The sequence below is a fragment of the Camelus dromedarius genome, chromosome 12, assembly GCF_036321535.1.
Source record: "Camelus dromedarius isolate mCamDro1 chromosome 12, mCamDro1.pat, whole genome shotgun sequence".
In the NCBI taxonomy this organism is placed as follows: Eukaryota; Metazoa; Chordata; class Mammalia; order Artiodactyla; family Camelidae; genus Camelus; species Camelus dromedarius.
Genome location: NC_087447.1, coordinates 43,444,367 through 43,464,687, shown reverse-complemented (window position 1 = coordinate 43,464,687; position 20,321 = coordinate 43,444,367). Strand labels below are relative to the sequence as shown.

The 20,321-nt window shown below is 39.2% G+C and overlaps 2 protein-coding genes and 1 long non-coding RNA gene across 3 annotated transcripts in view; all 3 read right to left on the bottom strand.

Moving 5' to 3' along the window:
* The window catches only part of LOC135322588 (uncharacterized), an 88,074-nt gene extending 82,503 nt beyond the window's left edge, over positions 1-5,571 (bottom strand). Inside the window, exon 1 of the long non-coding RNA XR_010383242.1 lies at positions 5,458-5,571. This is a non-coding gene — a long non-coding RNA (uncharacterized LOC135322588). The remainder of the gene's footprint in view (positions 1-5,457) is intronic.
* Positions 5,572-6,666: 1,095 nt separating this feature from the next.
* Positions 6,667-7,596, bottom strand: LOC105094010 (olfactory receptor 5P6). The gene has a single exon (XM_010985961.2). The coding sequence runs from the start codon at positions 7,594-7,596 to the stop codon at positions 6,667-6,669; it is 930 nt and encodes a 309-aa protein (XP_010984263.2).
* Positions 7,597-13,387: 5,791 nt separating this feature from the next.
* Positions 13,388-14,326, bottom strand: LOC105093975 (olfactory receptor 5P80). The gene has a single exon (XM_010985914.2). The coding sequence runs from the start codon at positions 14,324-14,326 to the stop codon at positions 13,388-13,390; it is 939 nt and encodes a 312-aa protein (XP_010984216.1).
* Positions 14,327-20,321: the final 5,995 nt, after the last annotated feature.

Here is a 20,321-nt window from a genome sequence, read left to right as displayed (position 1 = left end):
TTCTTTGCTTTTAGTACTTGAAAAATATTATGCCACTTCCTCTGGCCTTCATGGTTTTAGATGAGAAATTCGCTTTCTTTCATATTGCTTTTCCCCCTGTGAGTAATAAGTCCTTTCTCTCTGAGTGATCTCAAGACTTCTTTTTGATTTTAATTTTGAAAACTTTAATTATGATATGTCTTAATATGGATCCCTTTGGCTCTACCTGTTTGAGATTAACTCAGCTTCCTGAATCTGTAGCTCTATGTATTTCACCAAATTTTGGAAGTTTTCAGTCATGATTTTTTAAAATACTTATTCAGTCCCCTTTCTCCTTTTTTCTGAGACTCCCAAAATATGAATGTTATCTAATTTTTATTGTCTCACAGATTCATGTAGCTCTGTTTTTTTTTTTAAATCCATTTTCTCTTTGTTTAGATCAGGCATTTCTACTCATCTTTCAAGTTCACTAATTCTACCCTCTGTCATCTCCATGTTACTATTGAGCTCATCCAGCCAGATTTTTAACTTCACTGATAGTATTTTTCAAATCTGGAAATTCCCCTTGGTTGTTTTTCATAATTATGTTTCTTTAAAATTTTTTTAAAATTTGTGTCAAAAATATTAATGATTGCTTATTGAAGCATTTGTTTGATAGCTGCCTTAAAATTCTTGTCAGATAATTTCAATGTCCTTTTCATCTTGGTGTGGGCATATTCTGCCTTTTCTCATTAAAGTGTGATCTTTCCGGTTCTTGGTATGATGGTGATTTTTACTGCATCAGAGACATTTGCAATATTATACTATGAGACTCTGGATCAGTCTCAGTCTTTTTTAAGAGGACATCCCCCTGTCACTGCAACTACAAGGTGGATGTGTATGTTCAGCTTCCTGCTGAGCCCTACTAACACTATTGGCAAAAATGGAGTGCTGAGTCTCCCACTGCCTCCTTGCAGATGAGTGAGATGGAAGTTCAGCTCCCCCACTGCCCTGTTTCCCCTTCCCACTGACAATACCCTGGCAGGGGAATCAAAGGGTGGGTGTGGTAAAGAATCGCTCCCTGCCTGGCCCAAATGAGTCCTGGGGTGGGAGACAGGTATGGTTTTTCCATTAGTGTTTGTCTGGAGTAGGAATGATACTGCCAAAGGTTTTCTGTTCCGTGAAGGCCACCCTTTTCCCAGTGTTTTGGCTAGGAGGAACAGACTTCTTTTGGTCTGTGTCTCTTGGTGGTTCTGAGTTGAAGGCTTGTGCAGCATCCCATCCAGGATATGGGGAAGCAATAAGAAAATGCAAGGACTCACTACTATGTGATTTCCTCAGGTCCAGTGTCCCTCGAGTCTGCCTTCTTCTCTGTCCTTTTTAGAACTTTCTTACGTTTGTTTGTTGTTATATCTAGGGGTGTTTTTAATAATAATAGGGAGGGCCTGAGGGGAGTAGAGCAACTTCATCTTCAATGAAACCAGAAGTCTATGCCTTCAAACATTTAACAATATTTTTCCAGCTTCTTATTTTCATAGAAAGTTGGTCTAATACTGGTTTGCCTGACATATCCAGGTGTAGATGTCTGCATATTTACTTTGGACAGAAGGGGTTGGCTAGAATGAACTTATTTACAAAACAGAAACAGACTCACAGACATAGAAAACAAACTGATGGTTACCTGGTGTGGGGGAGGGATAAACTGCAAGTTCAAAATTTGCAGATACAAACTAATATACATAAAATAGATAAACAAGTTTATAATGTATAGCACAGGGGACCATATTCAAAATCTTATAACCTATGGTGAAGAAGAATACAAGAATGAATGTATGTATGTTCCTATGTGACTGAAGTATTGTGCTGTACACCAGAAACTGACACAGCATTGTAAACGGATTGTACGTCAATAAAAATACATTAAAAAAAAAAAAACAGAAAGGGGTGGCTAGAATGAAATATGTCACAGACAAATGAAAATCCTCTAGTGAAGTATCCCAAAGGTCCCCTCATTCCACCCCCTCCACAAAGGGTATATACCTTAAAAGAAGTCAGAGTACTAAGAGGATATTTGTGACCTTGAGCTTTTGCTTAACCTTTACATGCTTCAGTTACATCTTCTATAAAATATGAATAAAAATAAAACCTTTTAGGATTATTCTGCAGATTGACTGGGTCACTACTTGTGAATCACTGTAAACAGTAGCTGGAAGGTGTAGACAATCCCACATTGCTAGCTCCTATTGCAAACACTCTTCTACTGCTCCTTCTACTCTTACTAACATTTGACTTCTACATCTGCTAGCTCTCCAAATATGCAAAGACATAAGCGAGACATTATTCAGCAAAGGGTGATTACATAGCTTTCACTAAACTAGGCTAAGATTCTAGTTGCCAATCTGAGTTAAACAGTGTCAAGGCAGAGGTGTAATTGTGGAGAGCATGGGTTTGTGTAAAAGTCTGTCACAGGTGTAGCAGGATCTGACACAAACATTCAATCACCTGAATCATGTTGACATGCAGCAGATTCACAGGCAGCCAAGTCAGTGGTTCATGCTAGACCAAAAACTTCATTCATCCACTTGTTAATTTCTCATTCATACATTTCAAATATACATTTATGTGCCCTGTGTTCCAGGAACAGTGTAAAAATCAGACACAAAGAGAAAGAAAGACATTCAAGGTACATATATGAAGCTTCCAGCATTTGGAGAAACTAAATACTGAATCTGTAGCTGCGAGTGCACTGAGCATTCTGAAAAAAAAATATGCAGCAGTCTACAGGGGATAACAGGTGTACTTAATTTGGTCTGGAGACTCAAGAAGGATTCAAAGACTTCGGGAAACAAGGTTTAGGTTGGTACCTATAGCATAAGTAGGTATTATCCAAGTGATGGGAAAAAGCATTCAGGTAGAGGTCCTGCCTGTAAGAGGGTCCTGAGGTAGCAAAGAATATGCATATACTGAAGATTTTAAAAGAAGATCAGGATACCTAGAGTTTGGGAGTTTGGAAAATGAGGGAAGAGTGCTGAGAGACAGAAATAAAACAGGAGCCACGTTCAGGATTTTATAAGCCATATTAAGAATTTTGTCCTTTATTCAAGGTCTTTGGGGGATATTAACAAAGGAACTAATCTATTTAGATTTATGCCATAGTTGGTATATGGGGAATGAGTTTTAAGATGACAGCACGAGAGGAGGGGAAAGCTGGTTAGAGTTGTATCAGCTAGGATTCTCCAGAGACACAGAACCACTATGATCTTGTTGTTTTTGCTGTTCTTTTAAGGGAACTGGCTCACACAATTATGGGAGCTGGCAACTCCAAAACCCACAGGTCAGTCCATGAGATTGGAAATTCCAGTAAGAACTGATGTCACAGTCTTGAATCCAAAGGAAGCCTGGGGACAGAATTCCTCTTTTTCAGGAGGCTTAAGTTTTTTTCTCTTAAGCCTTTCAACTTGTTTGGACGAGGGCCACCCACATTACGGACAGTAATCTGCTTTATTCAAAGTCTAATGATTTAAATGTTCATCACATCTTAAAAATACCTTCCCAGCAATGTCTAGACTGATGTTTGACCAAACAACTGGTCACTGTAGCCTAGCCAAGCTGACATATAAAAATAGCTATTACCAGAGTACAACTGTAAAATAAATGTGTAAATAGCCAAGCCTACACATAAAATTAGCTATTACAGGAGTACTTTTGAAAAATAAATGGATAAGGTGGTACTGGAAATAAAAGTGCTGACAATGAAAATGAAGAGACATGGGACAAAAATCTTGGACTCAGAATGTAGAAGACTGACACTGATGCAGTCATGTGGAGGGAGAAAAATAAATTACCCTCAGGTTTCTAATCAGTATGCTGATTGAATGATGGTGCCCCTTATTGGGATATGGAATATTGGAGGGGAGCAAGTTAGGGGTGGAAGGAGATAATTACTTTAGTTTTAGACAATTTGTGCTTGAGATTCAACAGACAAAAATATTTTTGTTGGAAGTACTACTTAGAGGACAAGGAAAGAGAAATAAACACAGTAGTCATGTAGTCATCAGTATATAGAGGTAAATTAAACTTCACAGGGAAACACAGTCTGGCTCCCTCAAGCTTCCTTAACAGGATGTGCGTCTGACCATGAACAAATCACTTAAAGAGCTTGTTTACTCAGTCCCTAGGAGTTCAGGAATCCTGCTTGTTTTCACAGAGAAGTCAGCTGTTTTGACCTGACAGAAGAATTCATAGTTGGTTTGGTCAGGGGCACCTCATTCTGTTCCTTTTAGAAGTCTCTCATAAGTAGGCTGGACCAGATTAGGAACACAGCATTTATGGTTCCAAAAAGCCCATCGCCCACAGATAACCATGCAAGAGGAACGTCTCCAGTCATTTTACTATCCGGCTCCACTTGGTCATTTCCCCCTAGAACGTACTCAATCACAACTATAACTATCATACTCATTCCAGGAAAAGCTGCTGTTGAAATGGACACAGTCTTAAAGATTTGGAGGTACAATAACTTTAACTTACAGCAGAGTACAACTTATGAAAAGACAAATAAACTTTTTTCTGCAGATTATTTTTTCATGTTAACCAATTTGTGTTACTAATCAAAAATTAAATTTCATTATTTAATGGTAACTCACTATAGGTCTCTGATTTACTGTTTGATATCAGACAATCTACCCCCTACCTTTACTAAGAGGCTCCACATTGGCTGATGACATATAGATCAATATATTTTGACCACAGACACTCTTCGTCCTTTTATTATTTTATGGTATATCATTATATCAAATACCGAGAAAAATTACAAATTAATTAATAAATTATTTTTCTAGCAAGCCCTCTCTTCACCATCACGCAGAGGTGTTGGCGCAGCCATTTCGCACCAGGAACTCTGGTCTGAAGGGCCAGGTACGAGGCCTCTGCATGTGGCCCTCAGTAAGCAAGTGAAACTAGATCAAGCACAAAGGAAAAGGCAAGTAGTCTTCTCAGAAAAACAAGAGCCGATTTCAAAGGTCATTGCAAAATTAGGGAGCACAGCCAAGATGGTGGAGTAGAAAAACCCAGAGATCACTTACTCTCACGAGCACACCAAAGTCACAACTAACTGCACAACAACCATAGATTAAAAAGACTGGAACATACCAGAAAAGAAGGAACCACAACAAGCCGGGTACCAAGGGTGAACTCGAGATATAAGCAAACCCCATCCCCCCAGGTGGGTGACGCACAACCTGGAGAATAATTATCTTGCAGACGTTTTCCCACAGGTGTGAGTTCTGAGCCCCGTGTCAGGCTCCCCAACTCGGGGGTCCGGCACTGGGAAGGGGAACCCCCAGAGCATTTGGCTTTGAAGGCCAGCGGGACTTAACTGCAGGAGCCCCACAAGACCCAGAGAAACAGACTTCACTGTTAATGGGCGCACACTAAATCCCACGCGCAAACCGGGCTGGAGGGCAAAAGCAGTAATTTGATAGGAGCCTGGGCCAGACCTACCTGCCGGTCTTGGAGAGACTCCCGGAGAGGCGGGGGCTTCAGCCGAGGCTCACCCTGGGGCCGGGACACTGGCGGCAGCATCCCCGGGAGCTACCCGTACTGCGAGGACGCCGGTGCTGGCGTCCGGCTTGGCGGCGCCATTTTGAAAACCTTCCCGGCCCCGCCCCGCAGCCCCCAGGTGCGGCGCTGAGACGCCGCAGGCCAAGCGCCCAACTCAGCACTCAGCCCCACCGCACCCAGACAGGCAGCCTACAGGCTTTCAGAGCCCACCCTCCAAGGCCTCTGCCTACACACGGCCCTGCCCACCAGAGGGCCAAGACCCGGCTCCACTCACCAGTGGGCAGGCACCGGCTCTTCCCTCCAGGAAGCCTGCACAAGCCTCTAGACCCGCCTCACCCACCCCGGTGTCGACACTAGAAGCAGAAATCTCGCGGGACTGAGCCCACCAACAGCAAGCCGGACCCTATGCTGGGACCAGCTGGGCCCTGGCCCTGCCCACTAGCAGGCCAGTGCAACCTTCGGGACACCCTAGACTCCATACTCAGCGGTGTCAAGGACTGGACCGCCACCAATGATCTGCAGCGAGGTCTGGGATCCCTGGGCCCTGCAGCTCTGCCAGGAACCAGCCCTGCCTACCATTTTTCTGGCACTAAGGATGTGGTTTCACCAGCCAGTGAGTGGGCAGCAGACCCACAATCTTTGGGACTCTGACTCCACCCACCAGTGAACCAGCACTAGCCCCAGGGTTCCCTAGGATTTCACTACTAACCAGCCCCCTCTAAACTGCAGCCAGTAGCATCCACACAACCAACTAGGCTAGGGGCCGACCAAAGCTACCAGACCACCCACATAGCCCATCACAACAGAAGGACCCATGCGGCCCTCTTAGGGGGAACCCCTAGAGCATATGGCTTGGGTGATGAGAGGGGAGCACACTGCTGGGACACATAGGATGCCCCCTACAGAGGGCCACTGCTCCAAGGTCAAGAAACAAAACTAACTTACTACCACATACATAAAAATATAAATAGCAACTCAGACAAAATGAGGCAGCAGAGGAATGTGTTTCAGACGAAGGGACAAGATAAAACTCCAGAAGAACTAACTGAGGTAGAGATAAGCAATCTACCCAAGAAAGAGTTCAGAGTAATGATTGTAAAGATCAAATAACTCGGAGAATGGATGCACAGAGTGAGACGTTAGAAGTTTTTAACAAAGTGCTCTCTTCAGGGCCCCCTTCATCTCACTGTTCCTCAGACTGTAAATCAGGGGATTCAACATGGGGATCACCACCATGTACAACACAGACACTGCCTTGTTCTGGTCAGTGGAGAAGCTGGACTTGGGCATCATGTAAATGAATGTGATGGTCCCATAAAATAGAGTGACCACTGTGAGGTGGGACATGCAGGTGGAGAAGGCTTTGTGGTACCCCTTGGTGGAGCGCATCTTCAGGACGGTTATGAGGATGTAGATGTAGGAGATGGCTATGACAAACAGTGTGACCACAGTGACGAAGCCAGATGTAAATGAGGGGACAACTGCAGGGACACTGATGTCAGAACAGGAGAGCTCAACCAAAGGAGCAAAATCACAGAAAAAATGATTGACTCGATTTGGTCCACAGAAGAGTAAAGAATAGAAGCAAATAGTAAAAGAGCAAGCATTGAGAAAGCCACCTACATAAGACGCTGCAAGTAACTGAACACAGACTTGTGTGGACATTTTGGTGGAATAAAGCAGTGGGTTGCAGATTGCCATGAAGCGGTCATATGCCATGGCAGCCAGAAGGAAGAACTCAGTTGACCCAAAGAAAACGACGGAACCAAGCTGAATGGCACATCCATGATAGGAGATGGTATTTGTCTCCACCAGGAAGTTTACGAGCATATTGGGTGTGACAGAAGATGAATAGCCCATGTCAGCAAAGGCCAAGTGGCTCAGGAAAAAGTACATAGGATGGTGGAGCTGAGAAGAGATTCTGATAAGAATGATTGTGCTGAGATTGCCAGATATGGTCACCAGGTAGATACATAGGATGATCATGTAGAGGATGATTCGAAGGACTGAGTCATTTGTTAAGCCCAGTAAAATGAACTCTGTCACTGCAGTGTGGTTCCCATCTCCCAGGGAATCCATGAAATAATGTAGCTCCTCTAAAGTTAACCTGTGACAAGACATTACATTAAAGAAATTTTAAATTCGATTGTTTCTTTTTTGTTAATACACATAGAAGATATTATAAACAAATATTGGAGCTAGGTTTGGACTAATTTTTTATACTTTATATATATTTGTATATATTTTAGAGTAGAAAATTTCATTCATATATATAATAAGTATTCTATATTTTAAAAAATTATTTCAGCAGTAATACTGGAAAACCTGCTTCAAATAATTTATATCTTTTTTCTATTTATATTATATGTGTATCAAATGTACTTAAAGAGTCATTGAAGCTAAAGATTAAAAACAAAGTTTATGAGAATAATTAGAATGGTCAGTATAACAAAAACTTTAAAGGTATAAATAAAAGATTATGTAATGGAGACTGACTAATAGCTAACATTGAATATTTACTTAATGACAGGCCTTGAATTAAGAATTGTATGTATACAGTTGTATTTTAATTTATATGAAATAGTATTAAGTATTTTTATCTCATTTATAGATGATGAAACTGACTTTGGCATAGAAAATGGTAGAATCAAGATGTGAATCTCAGGTAGTTTGAATGCAGTCCATTCCTTTAGTAACTGTGCTATAAATGAAATTAGATTATACTATGATGAAATCAAATCTCTTGGAAATGGATGGATAACAAATTATCTTTCTACTTTCTGACAGATAATGTATAAAAGAGGTGCCTCATTCATCACAAAGTTTACAATTTCTATCAGTAAAACAAGACCGTGTTTTTAAAAAGAGAAATACAATTTTCTTAAAAGGATAAAAAGAAACAGAAAGGAATTTCAAAATAAGGTTATGAATAAAATCAGCTATTGTAAACTTATTACATTTATTTAACATTTATAATTTGTCATTGTTTTCTCAATTAGTTTGAAATATCAATCTAATTACTGTGCAAAATGTTATATGTTTAATATCAAGACATAATTAGACTACATTCATTCAAACAAATCTGACTATTTCCTAACGTAATAATGTTTTCAAATTGGTATACTATACCACAAAATGATATTAGTTTCTACATAATATACAGCTGAATAAAGTTCCAGCTTAAAAAGTTAAGAAGTTACCCAGGTTCACCCAGCAAGTTGCCAGGTTGAAATTTATCTCCAAGTTTTCTGGCTTTACATTCTCAACTTTTCCCCAAATCTCTGGTTTCCTGTAAGCTTAAGCTTTCCGAATGATACACAAAGGAAGTCTTTCCAAGATATTTACAAACATTACGTCTCCAAAGCATCTTAAGGCTAGTGAATTTTATAACACTTATTGGCTGAGTACCAAGTTTAAATATCATTTAAAAACATGTGAATTTCTGGTCTTATGAGTGGAAAAATGAGGAATCCAGGTAACTTGAAGTATGGCTCTTTATATACTAGGTAGGCTATAGAAAGTTAGGTTAATTCAGCTAAAGTTACTTGCTAGCTGACTGCTGGATAGCGTCTGCCCTGTTTCTCCACTTTGGCTTGTGAGTACAGGTATAACTTTAGAAAAAAGTTGTTTTCAAATGGTTATTGAAAATCAGTACAACTGATGAACACAAAAGCCAAAAATCTTACCTCTTGAAATGAGAATTCATTCGTCTTACAGTAATAAGTTCAAAGTCATTGTTGTAATATAACAGCCATGCTGTCTTGTTATTGTTTGCCTTTGAGGATAAATCTCTGAAGATTCTAGAGATCCAAATGTGAATTCAAAAACACCAAGGGTCATTATAGCATTCTCAAGTGACTATTGAGCAGTTCACCTCACACAAATATAACTCATCTTTAAGGGTTCTGTCAGTTCTCAAGTGATTAAGGGTTTTCTGCTGTTTTTATCTAGTTGTTGGTGCACTTGCATTTGGTAATTATTGGAGCTATAATATAATAAATTGTCTCAGAGCTAAATATTGGTTCTCAGTTTACTATATCAACTTAAGGACTAAGCTTAATAGATTTTCCTACAGAACAGTCCAACCAAAAAGAGCATTCTTTTCAAATGCACGTGGAACTTTCTCCAGGATAGATCCCATGCTAGTCTACAAAACAAGTCTTCATAAATTTTAGAAGATTGAAATCATGACAAGCATCTTTTCCAACCACAACATTATGAGATTAGAAATCAACTAACACAACTGCAAAAAAACCACAAACAAATGGAGGCTAAACAACATGCTACTGAAAAACCAATGGGCCAATGAAGAAATCAAAAAGCATATCGAAAAATACCTTGCAGTGACTGAAAACAGAAACACAACTTTCCAAAATCTGTGGGACACAGCAAATACAGTTCTAATAAGGAAGTTTATAGTGATACAGGCATACCTCGGGAAAAGAGAAAAATCTCAAATAAACAACCTAACCTTCTGCCTAGAGAAATCAGAAAAAGCAGAAGAAACAAAGCTCAAAGCAGGGAGAAGGAAGGAAACAATAAATATCAGATTGGAACTAAATAAATAGGGACCAAAAAAATTAGAAAAGTATCAATGAAACTAAGAGTTGGTTCTCTGAAAAGATGAACTAAATTGATAAAACTTTAGCCAGACTCATTAAAAAAAGAGGGCCCAAATAGATAAAACTGAAAATGAAAAAGGAGGAGTTACAACCAATGTTACAGAAACAAAATCGTGACAGAATACTACAGTTATACACCCAAAGTGGACAACCTAGAAGAAATGAAAAATTGCTAGAAACATACAATCTTCCAAGAGTGAATCAGGAAGAAACATAAAATCTGAAAAGAACAATTGCTAGTAACAAAATTGAATCAGCGATCAAAAAGCTCCTGGGGATGGGAATAGCTCAGTGGTAGAGCACGTGCTTAGTATGCATGAGGTCCTGGGTTCAGTCTCCAGTACCTCCATTTTCAAAAGTCAGTTTTGATAGCTTCTAAGAATTTGTCAATTTCATCTAAGTTATTTGATGGATTGGCATACTATTTTTCACAGTACTGCGTTCTAATCTTTTTATTTCAGTAAGATGATAGTAATGTCATCTCTTTCATTTCCAATTCTAGCTATTTGAATCTTGTCTCTCTCTCTCTTCCTCTCTCTTTTTTTAAAAAGACTTTACTTCCTTAGAGCAAGTTTAGGTTCCCTGCAAATTGGAAGGAAGGTACAGAGATTTCCCATATCCCCTAAGGCCCTACACGTGAATAGCCTCCAACGTTATCAACATCTCCCACAAGAGTGGTACATTTGTTACCAAAAATGAACCTACAATGTCATATCATAGTCACCCAAAGTCCATAGTTTACCTTAAGATTCACACTAGATGTTGTACATTCTATGGGTTTGGACAAATGTATGATGACATGTAGCCATCATTACACTGTCATAAAGAGTATTTTTAATGTCCTAAAAATCTCCTGTGATATTCCTATTCATCCCCAATCCGACCTCTACAACCTCTGACAACCACTGATCTTTTTACTCTCTCCATAATTTTGCCATTCTTCTCTCTTCTCTTCTTGGTCAATCTAGTTATAGATCTATCAGTTTTGTTGATCTTTTCAAAGAACTAGCTTTTGTTTTCAATCACTTTCCCTATTTTTTTCTATTCTCTATGTTATTAATTGTCCATAGTGGTAGCCATCAGTCTCAGTTATAACCTTCACAACCCCAAGCACTATTTGCTCTGTGGTCTGTCCTTTCCAGAAATCTGTATCTCTATGGTAATTATCTCACACATATTGGTGGACTTGCTGTCAGAGAGTAGGACCATTTCTCTTCCTGAATGTGCCACACAGACTTTTTTTTCCTTTTTTGCCTTGGGAGGCAACAACTGCTTCATCCTGGCTACCATGTCCTATGACCGTTATGCTGCCATTCCCAACCACTGCACTATCCCGTCCTGATGACCCAGAAGATCTGCCTTCAGATCATGATGACTGTGTTGCCTTGGGGAAAGATTGGCACTGGCAAAGTTACAGTCTTCACTGCATCCAAATTCATGTTTTTGTTTTTATTTGTATTTTTATTATTATGTTCCAACAGCATGCTGGAATCGCCCCCTCTAAAAGGCTGGATTTCTGCAAAGTCTCTCTTATTCATAGGTTTCTGCCCAAGTCAGCACTCTCCACCATGGCCAAGAGGGACTGGCGCAGGTTCACTGGCTCTTGCTGGTTTTGAGGCCCATACTGAGGTCTTTCTGCCTATTACCAGACACACAGGTGGGCAAAACTCCTCCTGGATCCCTTGGAGTATGGTTTTGGATCCCACAAGTCCCCCTGAGGCACTTTTGCTCATGTATGGCTACCTAATTTGTTGTTTGAAAATGGGGACAAAAAGGAGACACATCTCACACTGCCATGAAGCTAATCTTACCCTGGACTTAATGTTGTGGGTAGTAGAATCATTGCTGATGACTAAATAGAAAGATCGCATGATACAATTTGTATTAAGATTAATCTAGTGTTTATATTTTTTTATTAAAGGAAAAACAAGGTTCCTAAAAATATTATCCCTTTTTTATTACAAAATATCCACATAGGAAAGAAAAAAAAAAACAAACTGGGAGAAGAAACACAAAGAGGTCTGTAAGAATACAAATAATTTTAAATTTCATAAGTGATACCATCTGGTTTAAAGAGAGCATTTTCAGGGCTATTACAGAAGTTCCAGTGAAATTATGTGCAAGGAATCTGAGAATGTCAGTATCAGAGGTAATAGGACTAGGGGGGAAAGAAGTGGTTTAACATACATTACACAAGTAGGCAGCACACATTTGACAGGATTGAAACACCTTCAAGAACACCTTCATCTAGAAAGGAGCCAGGTCATGCCAGTTGGCCCCCAGAGTCTTTCTAGTGGAAACTGTTGTACGTATTTAGTGGAATAGATCCCTGAAAGGGAAAAGCTAGGCTAAATGGAGCTTTCAGATAGCCTCTGGGTTGGCTTGATGAGGCTCACCTGCAGAGGCATTGTGTGAGGAACTCTGTTGCTCAGCTTCCAATCACAAAGCAGCAGAAGCGTTAGAGCCACCAGCATCACTGATTTCAGCCCTTAGATTATCTGTACATCATGGGCACCATCTCTTTCAGGTGACAAGATCACGGGTGGCAATGCTATTCTTTATTTCCCATTCAAGGAGTTTCTGATGCTTCCAGCAGTTATTTTCAAAGACTGCATTCAAAGAGCACAGAACTGATCTGAAAATATTTGTATTTAATAGATGGAACACAAGAGATCTTTAGGGCAACGAAATTATTCTGTATAGATACCATAGTGGTGGCTACATGTCATTATGCATTTGTCAAAGTCCATAGAATGTACAACATCAAGAGTGAACCCTAAGGTAAACTATGCAATTTGGTTGATGATAATGTGCCCATGTTGGTTCATCGATTGTACCAAATATGCCACACTGATGAGAGATGTTGAGGGTAGCGGAATATATATGTGTGGGTAGGGAGGGCTATGTGCAAACTCTCTGTATATTCTGCTCATCTCTGCTGTGAACCTGAAACTGCTCTAAAAAAAAATAAAGTCTATTAGTAAAAAAAAGAAAATATTTGTACTTATAGATGTCAGAAATGGTGGGTGAAGTAAAAATAAAGCTTTTTTTTTTTTTTGGCTAAATGCTCCTACCTTAGTAGTGCATGTTTATTTTTTCACCCTGAAAATTTTCTTGAGACTAATGCGATAAAATTTGTGGGCCTAGCATACTATGAAAACACACTGAAATTTACTTAGTACATTATTTATTCGTCTTCAGGAGAAGCCTTTATTACAATAGTGTTTATTCTTAAAAATCAGATTACTTTAGGACCACCAATGTGTTCTAGCCATTAATTTTCTCATGGCCTCTTTAACATCCTTGTTCCTCAGACTGTAGATGAGGGGGTTCAACATGGGGATCACCACTGTGTAAAACAAAGATACCACTTTGTTTTGTTCAGTTGAGTAGCTGGACTTGGGCATCACATAAATGAATGTGATGGTGCCAAAGAACAGAGTGACCGCTGTGAGGTGGGACGTGCAGGTGGAGAAGGCTTTGTGGCGCCCCTCCGTGGAGCGCATCTTCAGGACTGAGGAAATGATGTAGACGTAAGAGAGACCAATGATAAATACAGTGACTACAATGATGGAGCCAGAAAAGATGGCTGGAATGATTTCAGAAGTAAAATCATGAGAACAAGAAAGCTCCAAAAGTGGTGAATAATCACAGAAAAAGTGATTTACTTTATTCAGTCCACAGAAGGACAGACTTAATAAACAGCCAGTAAATGTCCAAGCGTTCACACATCCACCTAGGTAGGACATCCCCACTAAGAGGATACAGACTCTAGGGGACACATGGGTGGAGTACAGCAGGGGCAAGCAGATGGCCACATAGCGGTCATAGGCCATGGCAGCCAGCAGGAAGCACTCGGCTGTCCCAAATGTGACCACGGAACAGAGTTGGGTGACACAACCAGCAACATGGATAGAGGTGCCCTCCCCTAGGAAGCCCATGAGCATGACAGGTGTGACTGATGAGGAGTACCCAATGTCCACAAAGGCCAAATGGCAGAGGAAAAGGTACATTGGGGTGTGAAGCTGGGGGCTGCTTCTGATTAACATGATTATGCTGATATTGCCCATTAAGGTGACAACATAGATTCCTAGAAACATGATAAATAAAATGGCACAAACTGTAGTACCTTCTGTTAACCCCAAAATAATGAACTCTGTCACAGTTGTGTAGTTTCCAGTCCCCATCTATATGGAGAATGGTGCGCACTGAAAGAAAAACAAGTGGATATCAGAATGGAAGAAAATACCGTAGTCTACATACTTATTTTTTACAATAGCTATATAACAAACATCACAACATACACACTCATGTAAATATTTGCGGGAAATGTTTTCATACACAATACCTTGTGTGGGACTTGAAAATATAAATGCTCATTGATACAAGGCCAGGAATACTCAGAAAAATCTTTTTTTTAAATTAACACATTCAACTCAATTCGCATTATGTAGTTTACGTGGTCCACGAGAAATAGTTTCACATGAGCACATCCTAGAGATGGCCACTAGATGGTACCAGGGACCCAGTAACTGTACCTTCTAAACCAAATATGATCAAAGAGAGCAGAAATGTCATGCCAGGGCTCATGGAAAAGAACAACTGTTCAACATGACATCTGAGGCGTCATTGCTTGTATGAAAGAGGATGCAGTCATAATGAGTCTTGAATTTAAAGCAGATCTCAAACAGATTAGCTGCATGCTAATCCAGAGGACCAGGAGGAGGTCAGTAGCTCATCCACAGGCTGTGGTCCCCACCTACAGGTATCACCATTGGAGGAAAGCACAACAAATAACCAGGAAGTTTGGACAGAGACGGAATGCAGAAGGTGCTCAAATCATGAACAAGTCCACCTGGAGAGACTGAGGTTTGGAAAAGGAGACGCCGCATCTTAGGATCAAGCTATCTGATTCATGATAGTGAGCCAACCTGGGGAAAGGGAACCAGACACACTGACCAGGTTACTCCTGAAAGGCTTTACAGATGTCTGAGGCTTTGCAGAACCTGAGGCTGGGCTGCTAGCAAAAGCTTCCAGCCTCCTAATTCCCACAGGCATCCAGCCCCATTTGAATAGTTCCTGTCTGAGAAAAATCACACCTTTAGGTCAGCTTCTGGAAAGCTCTTCCCCCATATAAATTTGTTTGAGAAAAATCATGAAAAAGCAAGAAAAGCATGAGAGCTTTCTCATAGAGTCACAGGATACCCAGCTTCCAAAGGCCACTCCATCTCTCTGATTTTACAAAGTTAGAAACTGACATCTAAAGAAGTTAGATAACTAAGTTTACATTAAATCGCCTTCTGATAAGTGAGCTGAAATGAAAGGTCATACCTGGAGTTGTATTTATATAACACAAACATTTTCTGTAATTTCTAAAGAAGAATATAGAATATCAGAAAGTATATTTGATTCATTTATATGATCAAAAAGTTTTTTTACTTATGTTAATATATAAATAATACCTTTACCTTAAAAAGTTGCTTTGCAAATCTAGTAATTCTAATGCAGAAATGGCTACAGAAATGTCACTACAAGGATAAAGGGTCTCCTTCAGTGCCCGGTCCCAGGGAACTGATGTGCCCTTGTTTTCAGCTGAACCGTTATGGGTCCTTGGTAGATGATAAATTATATTTAACGAGGATTTTCTTTTTGCAGAGCAACTAAGGGGCTAGGCATAGTATTTGAGTGTAGATGCAAGGAAGAGAGTAAAATAACCATTATATGTGAGCTGAGCAAAGCTGAAGTAGGTACATGAGATGGGCAAATCCAACAAAAGGGCAGCGGGCCCCCAGGGGACTGAAGATTCATGTTAATGATTGTACCAGGGAGAATGAGCTAGAAAGACAGGAGGTGGTGATGGTTACAGTTTGGGATGCAAACAGTTTAAAGTGAGATTAAAAGTTACAGTTATCGGCAAATGACGATGCCTATTACGTGTAAACTCTGACAATGAGAATGTCTGGGTAGGGTAGGGAGAAAAACAAGATCTCTGGAGGAGAAAGCAAGAAACTAAGAGGCCATGACGTTAGAAGGATTTTCTTTGCGGAGGTATTAAAACCATCAGGACTTGAGGCAAGAATACCGTAAGAGAGAAAGAGAGAAAGCCAGAGCCAAAACCTTTCCGAGGATGAGGCGACATGACACTGGGGAGATAGAACGCCTACAAGTGGCAAAGGGGAGAAGGAATACTATCCACTAGCAGGCCCAGGAGTATGAAGGGTAAGAGAAAAGACATTCGACCCCTGAGAAGGTTGCAGAGAAAAAGAATACCTTCGGGGGGGCCAAGTATCTATTGAAAAGGACAGTGAAGAGAATGGAGTGTTCAAAAGAGATATTGAGGACGTGAGATTCTGTTGGTAACTGCGAGTACCAAAGAGCACAGGAAAAGGCTTCGAGGGTTAAAGGGAGACAGAAGCAGTACTTCTTGATTCAGGAGAAAATTAGGAGACTTGAAAATAACCTTTGTCAGCTCCAGTCGACTGGAGATAACATTCAAAGAGGGGGTAGAGAAGATATTACAAAAAAATATTGAATGTGTATTAGTATGTTGTAGTTAAGAGCTGAATGAACAAAAAAGGAAATGAAGACTACTCTCAAAATTGTGGGGAAGAGGTGATGGGGAAGCTATTCCATTAACCTGGATTGATTTAATAATTTTGAGGCAATCCCAGCATCCCATCTAGAGAAAAGTCATCCCTGTTAGAAAATTAAAAACCAATAAAGAGAACTACTAGGTAAAACCAAGGGTCAAAGATCCTGAGGTTAAAAAAAATTTGTCCTATAGTAGTCATTTCTGAGATTACTGCAGTGGTGACTTGACATAGATCCAAAATTGCCAGTGATATCTTGAATAATCTTTATGGAGTGTACATCCTGGATATGATGTAGAGTCTATTGTGACATATCAGTTCTACCTATGCCTGCTATTTCATATAAGGTTACAAAAAAATTGGCTAGAAATAGAGAACATCTCACTAAGACAGGATGGGATGAAGATATATGCTGATATTACCTAAAATGTTTAAACTGAACTTGAGAGAGATGAGAGAGAAAATCCCCAAACTGGAGAAATTGGTTTTTATGAAGGACAGCAAAATTCTCATGAAAATTAAAAATTAAATGTGGGCATCCTTAGTCACAAATAAGAGAAAATATTTGAGTATTTGTAGAGTCTCGGGAGTTTATGGAAAAGCAGGCTTTATTGGTAATAGACGTTGGGAGTATAACATGGATCAGTACAGACAAAGGGGAACTAACAAAATGGGAGGAAATTTTGCAATAGCTGCTACAAAATAGGGAGGCTGACTGGCACTCTGTGTGAACTGGGTGAGCATATGAGTAGAGAGGAGCAGGCACGGGAGTCTGAAGTGAATGGAGGAACAAGTGACGTTAACCTTAGGCAAGAAATGACTCGGGAGGGAAGCTGACGTACTTTATTTATTTTTTTACTACTCCAGGGTCCAAGTCTTAGAAGTCCAGAGGATACACAAAATATCTATTCAATGGTCATCATCAAAAAGTTGACAAATAAGCTCAGGAGAGGGTGTGGGGAAAAGGAACCCTCCCACACCATTGGTGGGAATGTAAATTGGTGCAGCCACTATGGAGAACAGTACAGAGGTTCCTTAAAAAACTAAAAATAGAGTTACCATATGATCCAGCAACCCCACTCCTGGGCATATATCCAGAGAAAACTCTAATTGGAAAAGATACATGCACCCCAATGTTCATAGCAGCACTATTTACAATAGCCAAAACACGGCAACAACCTAAATGTCCATCAACGGATGACTGGATAAAGAAGTTGTGGTCGATATATGCAGTGAACAACTACTCAGCCATAAAAAAGAATGAAATAATGCCATTTGCAGCAACATGGATGGACCTAGAGATTATCATACTAAGTGAAGTAAGTCAGACACAGAAAGACAAATATCATATGATATAGCTTATATGTCGAATCTAAAAAATAATGATACAAGTGAATTTATTTATAAAACATAAAGGCTCACAGACATAGAAAACAAACCTGTGGTTACCAAAGGGAAAAGAGGGGAGGGGGATAAATCAGGAGTTTGGGATTAACATATATAAAATAGATAACCAACAAGAGTCTACTGTATAGCACAGAGAGCTATATTCAATGTCTTGTAATAACCTGTAATAGAAAAGAACCTGAAAAAGAATAGTTTTATAGATGTATGTGTGTAACTGAACCACTTTGCTGTACATCTGAAACTAACAACATTGTAGATCACTATACTTCAATTAAAAAATATTTATTCAGTACATAGAAGAATTATCAAATAGTTGCAACTGTACTTGGTCTGAATGAACTGCCTTTATAGATAAGCCTGACAATTGGTGAGATTCAGGAATTACAGAATCTGCCTGAGTAGTTGTGACTCTGTGTTTTAGAATCAAATCAAGGCTGATATTCCAGGATTTGGCACAGATTAAACCCACCATAGCCCATAATCCACACATCCACAGGAAGAGAATGTTTTAGGTAGAAAGATACTTTATTTATGGAATCTGCAATGTCTTTGTGTCTATGTATTTTAAATATCCAATTGTTGCCTATAATAGAATTAAGAAAGGAATAGAAAAAAAAACTGTTACAAAAATAAGTGGAGAGGAAATGATGGAGCAGGGGAGGATGAAGGACAGGCTGTCCAGAGGGAACAGAAAGAGGTGTTGTAGCTGAGAAAATAAGAGAGAAAATTTCTTTTCCACATGTCAAATATTTCATCCCGTTTTATCAATTATATTCTTTTCTCTTCTACTGGAAGAAATTTAAGATGATTCAATGTTTTCTTATGTCATTTAATATAAGGTTTATTTACTCGTGGAAACCTCCATTCTTTGTGCAGCATTTTCATTGTCAAAACTCCTCAACAATAACAACCACAAGAATTCCTATAATTGGCTCTTTACAGAGCAACCAAGATGAAAGAATAATTTATTTTTCCTTCAAGAATTCAGTGTCAAGCACATTGACATTACACAGACACAGACACAGACACACACACACACACACACACACTCAAATGGCATCATCAACCATGTGCTCAGCCAGCCACATTGTTACACTTTTATTCTGAACAGAAATAATGTTATATGTGAATTGGTTGAGCAATAACATGTCACGATACGAACAACAATTACATGTCTGAACTCAGAAATCCTACCTAGAATTAGAATTAGAAACTTCATTAACTAGACACAGGCCCAAGACAGAAAGCTTAAAATTTTAGAGAAAATAGATGCCTATGACCAGATCAAGTTCAGAGTCTGTTTTGAGTGCCAGTAATGGCGTGGAAGCACAGACAAGCCATGAATTTTGCAGCCATCTAGGCCTGGAATCAGATTCTTGCTTTCCCACTGATTACCTATGGAATCTTAGACAATTTATATAAAATCTTCAACCCTTCCATATTTATTTGTTTAAAGAAATACCTCAGAAAATTCTTGTTTTGAATAAGATAATGTGCATGATAATACCAAACAATACTCATAGAAATAAGTGGATGTTCAACAAATGATTATTCCCTTAAAATACCCAAACCTTAGGTTCTAATACAAAAATGAGAGACAAACGTTCCTGTATCAATAGAAAAGGAAAGTTATTACCTGCAGATGTTTGTACCTCAACAACAAGGACAAATGTCAAAGACTTGTCTCTGCCAAGCAAGGTTATATTCATGAGATTCAGGGTCTTTGGGGATGTAACCCCTTGAGGACAATACTTGTTTGTCAAAATTCCACTGAAAATCCATCAGGACAGAGAAAATTATATGTACCCATGCTCATATAAATATGTACCATCTAAGAATATCTATAAACTTATTTTTATGTGTACATTAGAATTTTTAATGAAAACTTTTGATGGATTTCTAAAATAATTCTAATTGTATTGGGACACACAAGAACAAACAAAAACATGCATGACTGGGACATTGTGCTGTACACCAGAAATTGATGCATTGTAACTGACTGTACGTCAATTAAAAAAGAAGAATAAACAAAGATACAGTGAGCAGATGTAATTTCAATTCAAAATAGAAATCCTTCTGGGAAAAATTAGTGCTTGTGTGTATATATATATATACACATATATGTATACATATATATTTCTAGATGATGCTACTTTTTAAATTAAATGTATTATTTTGAGATAAT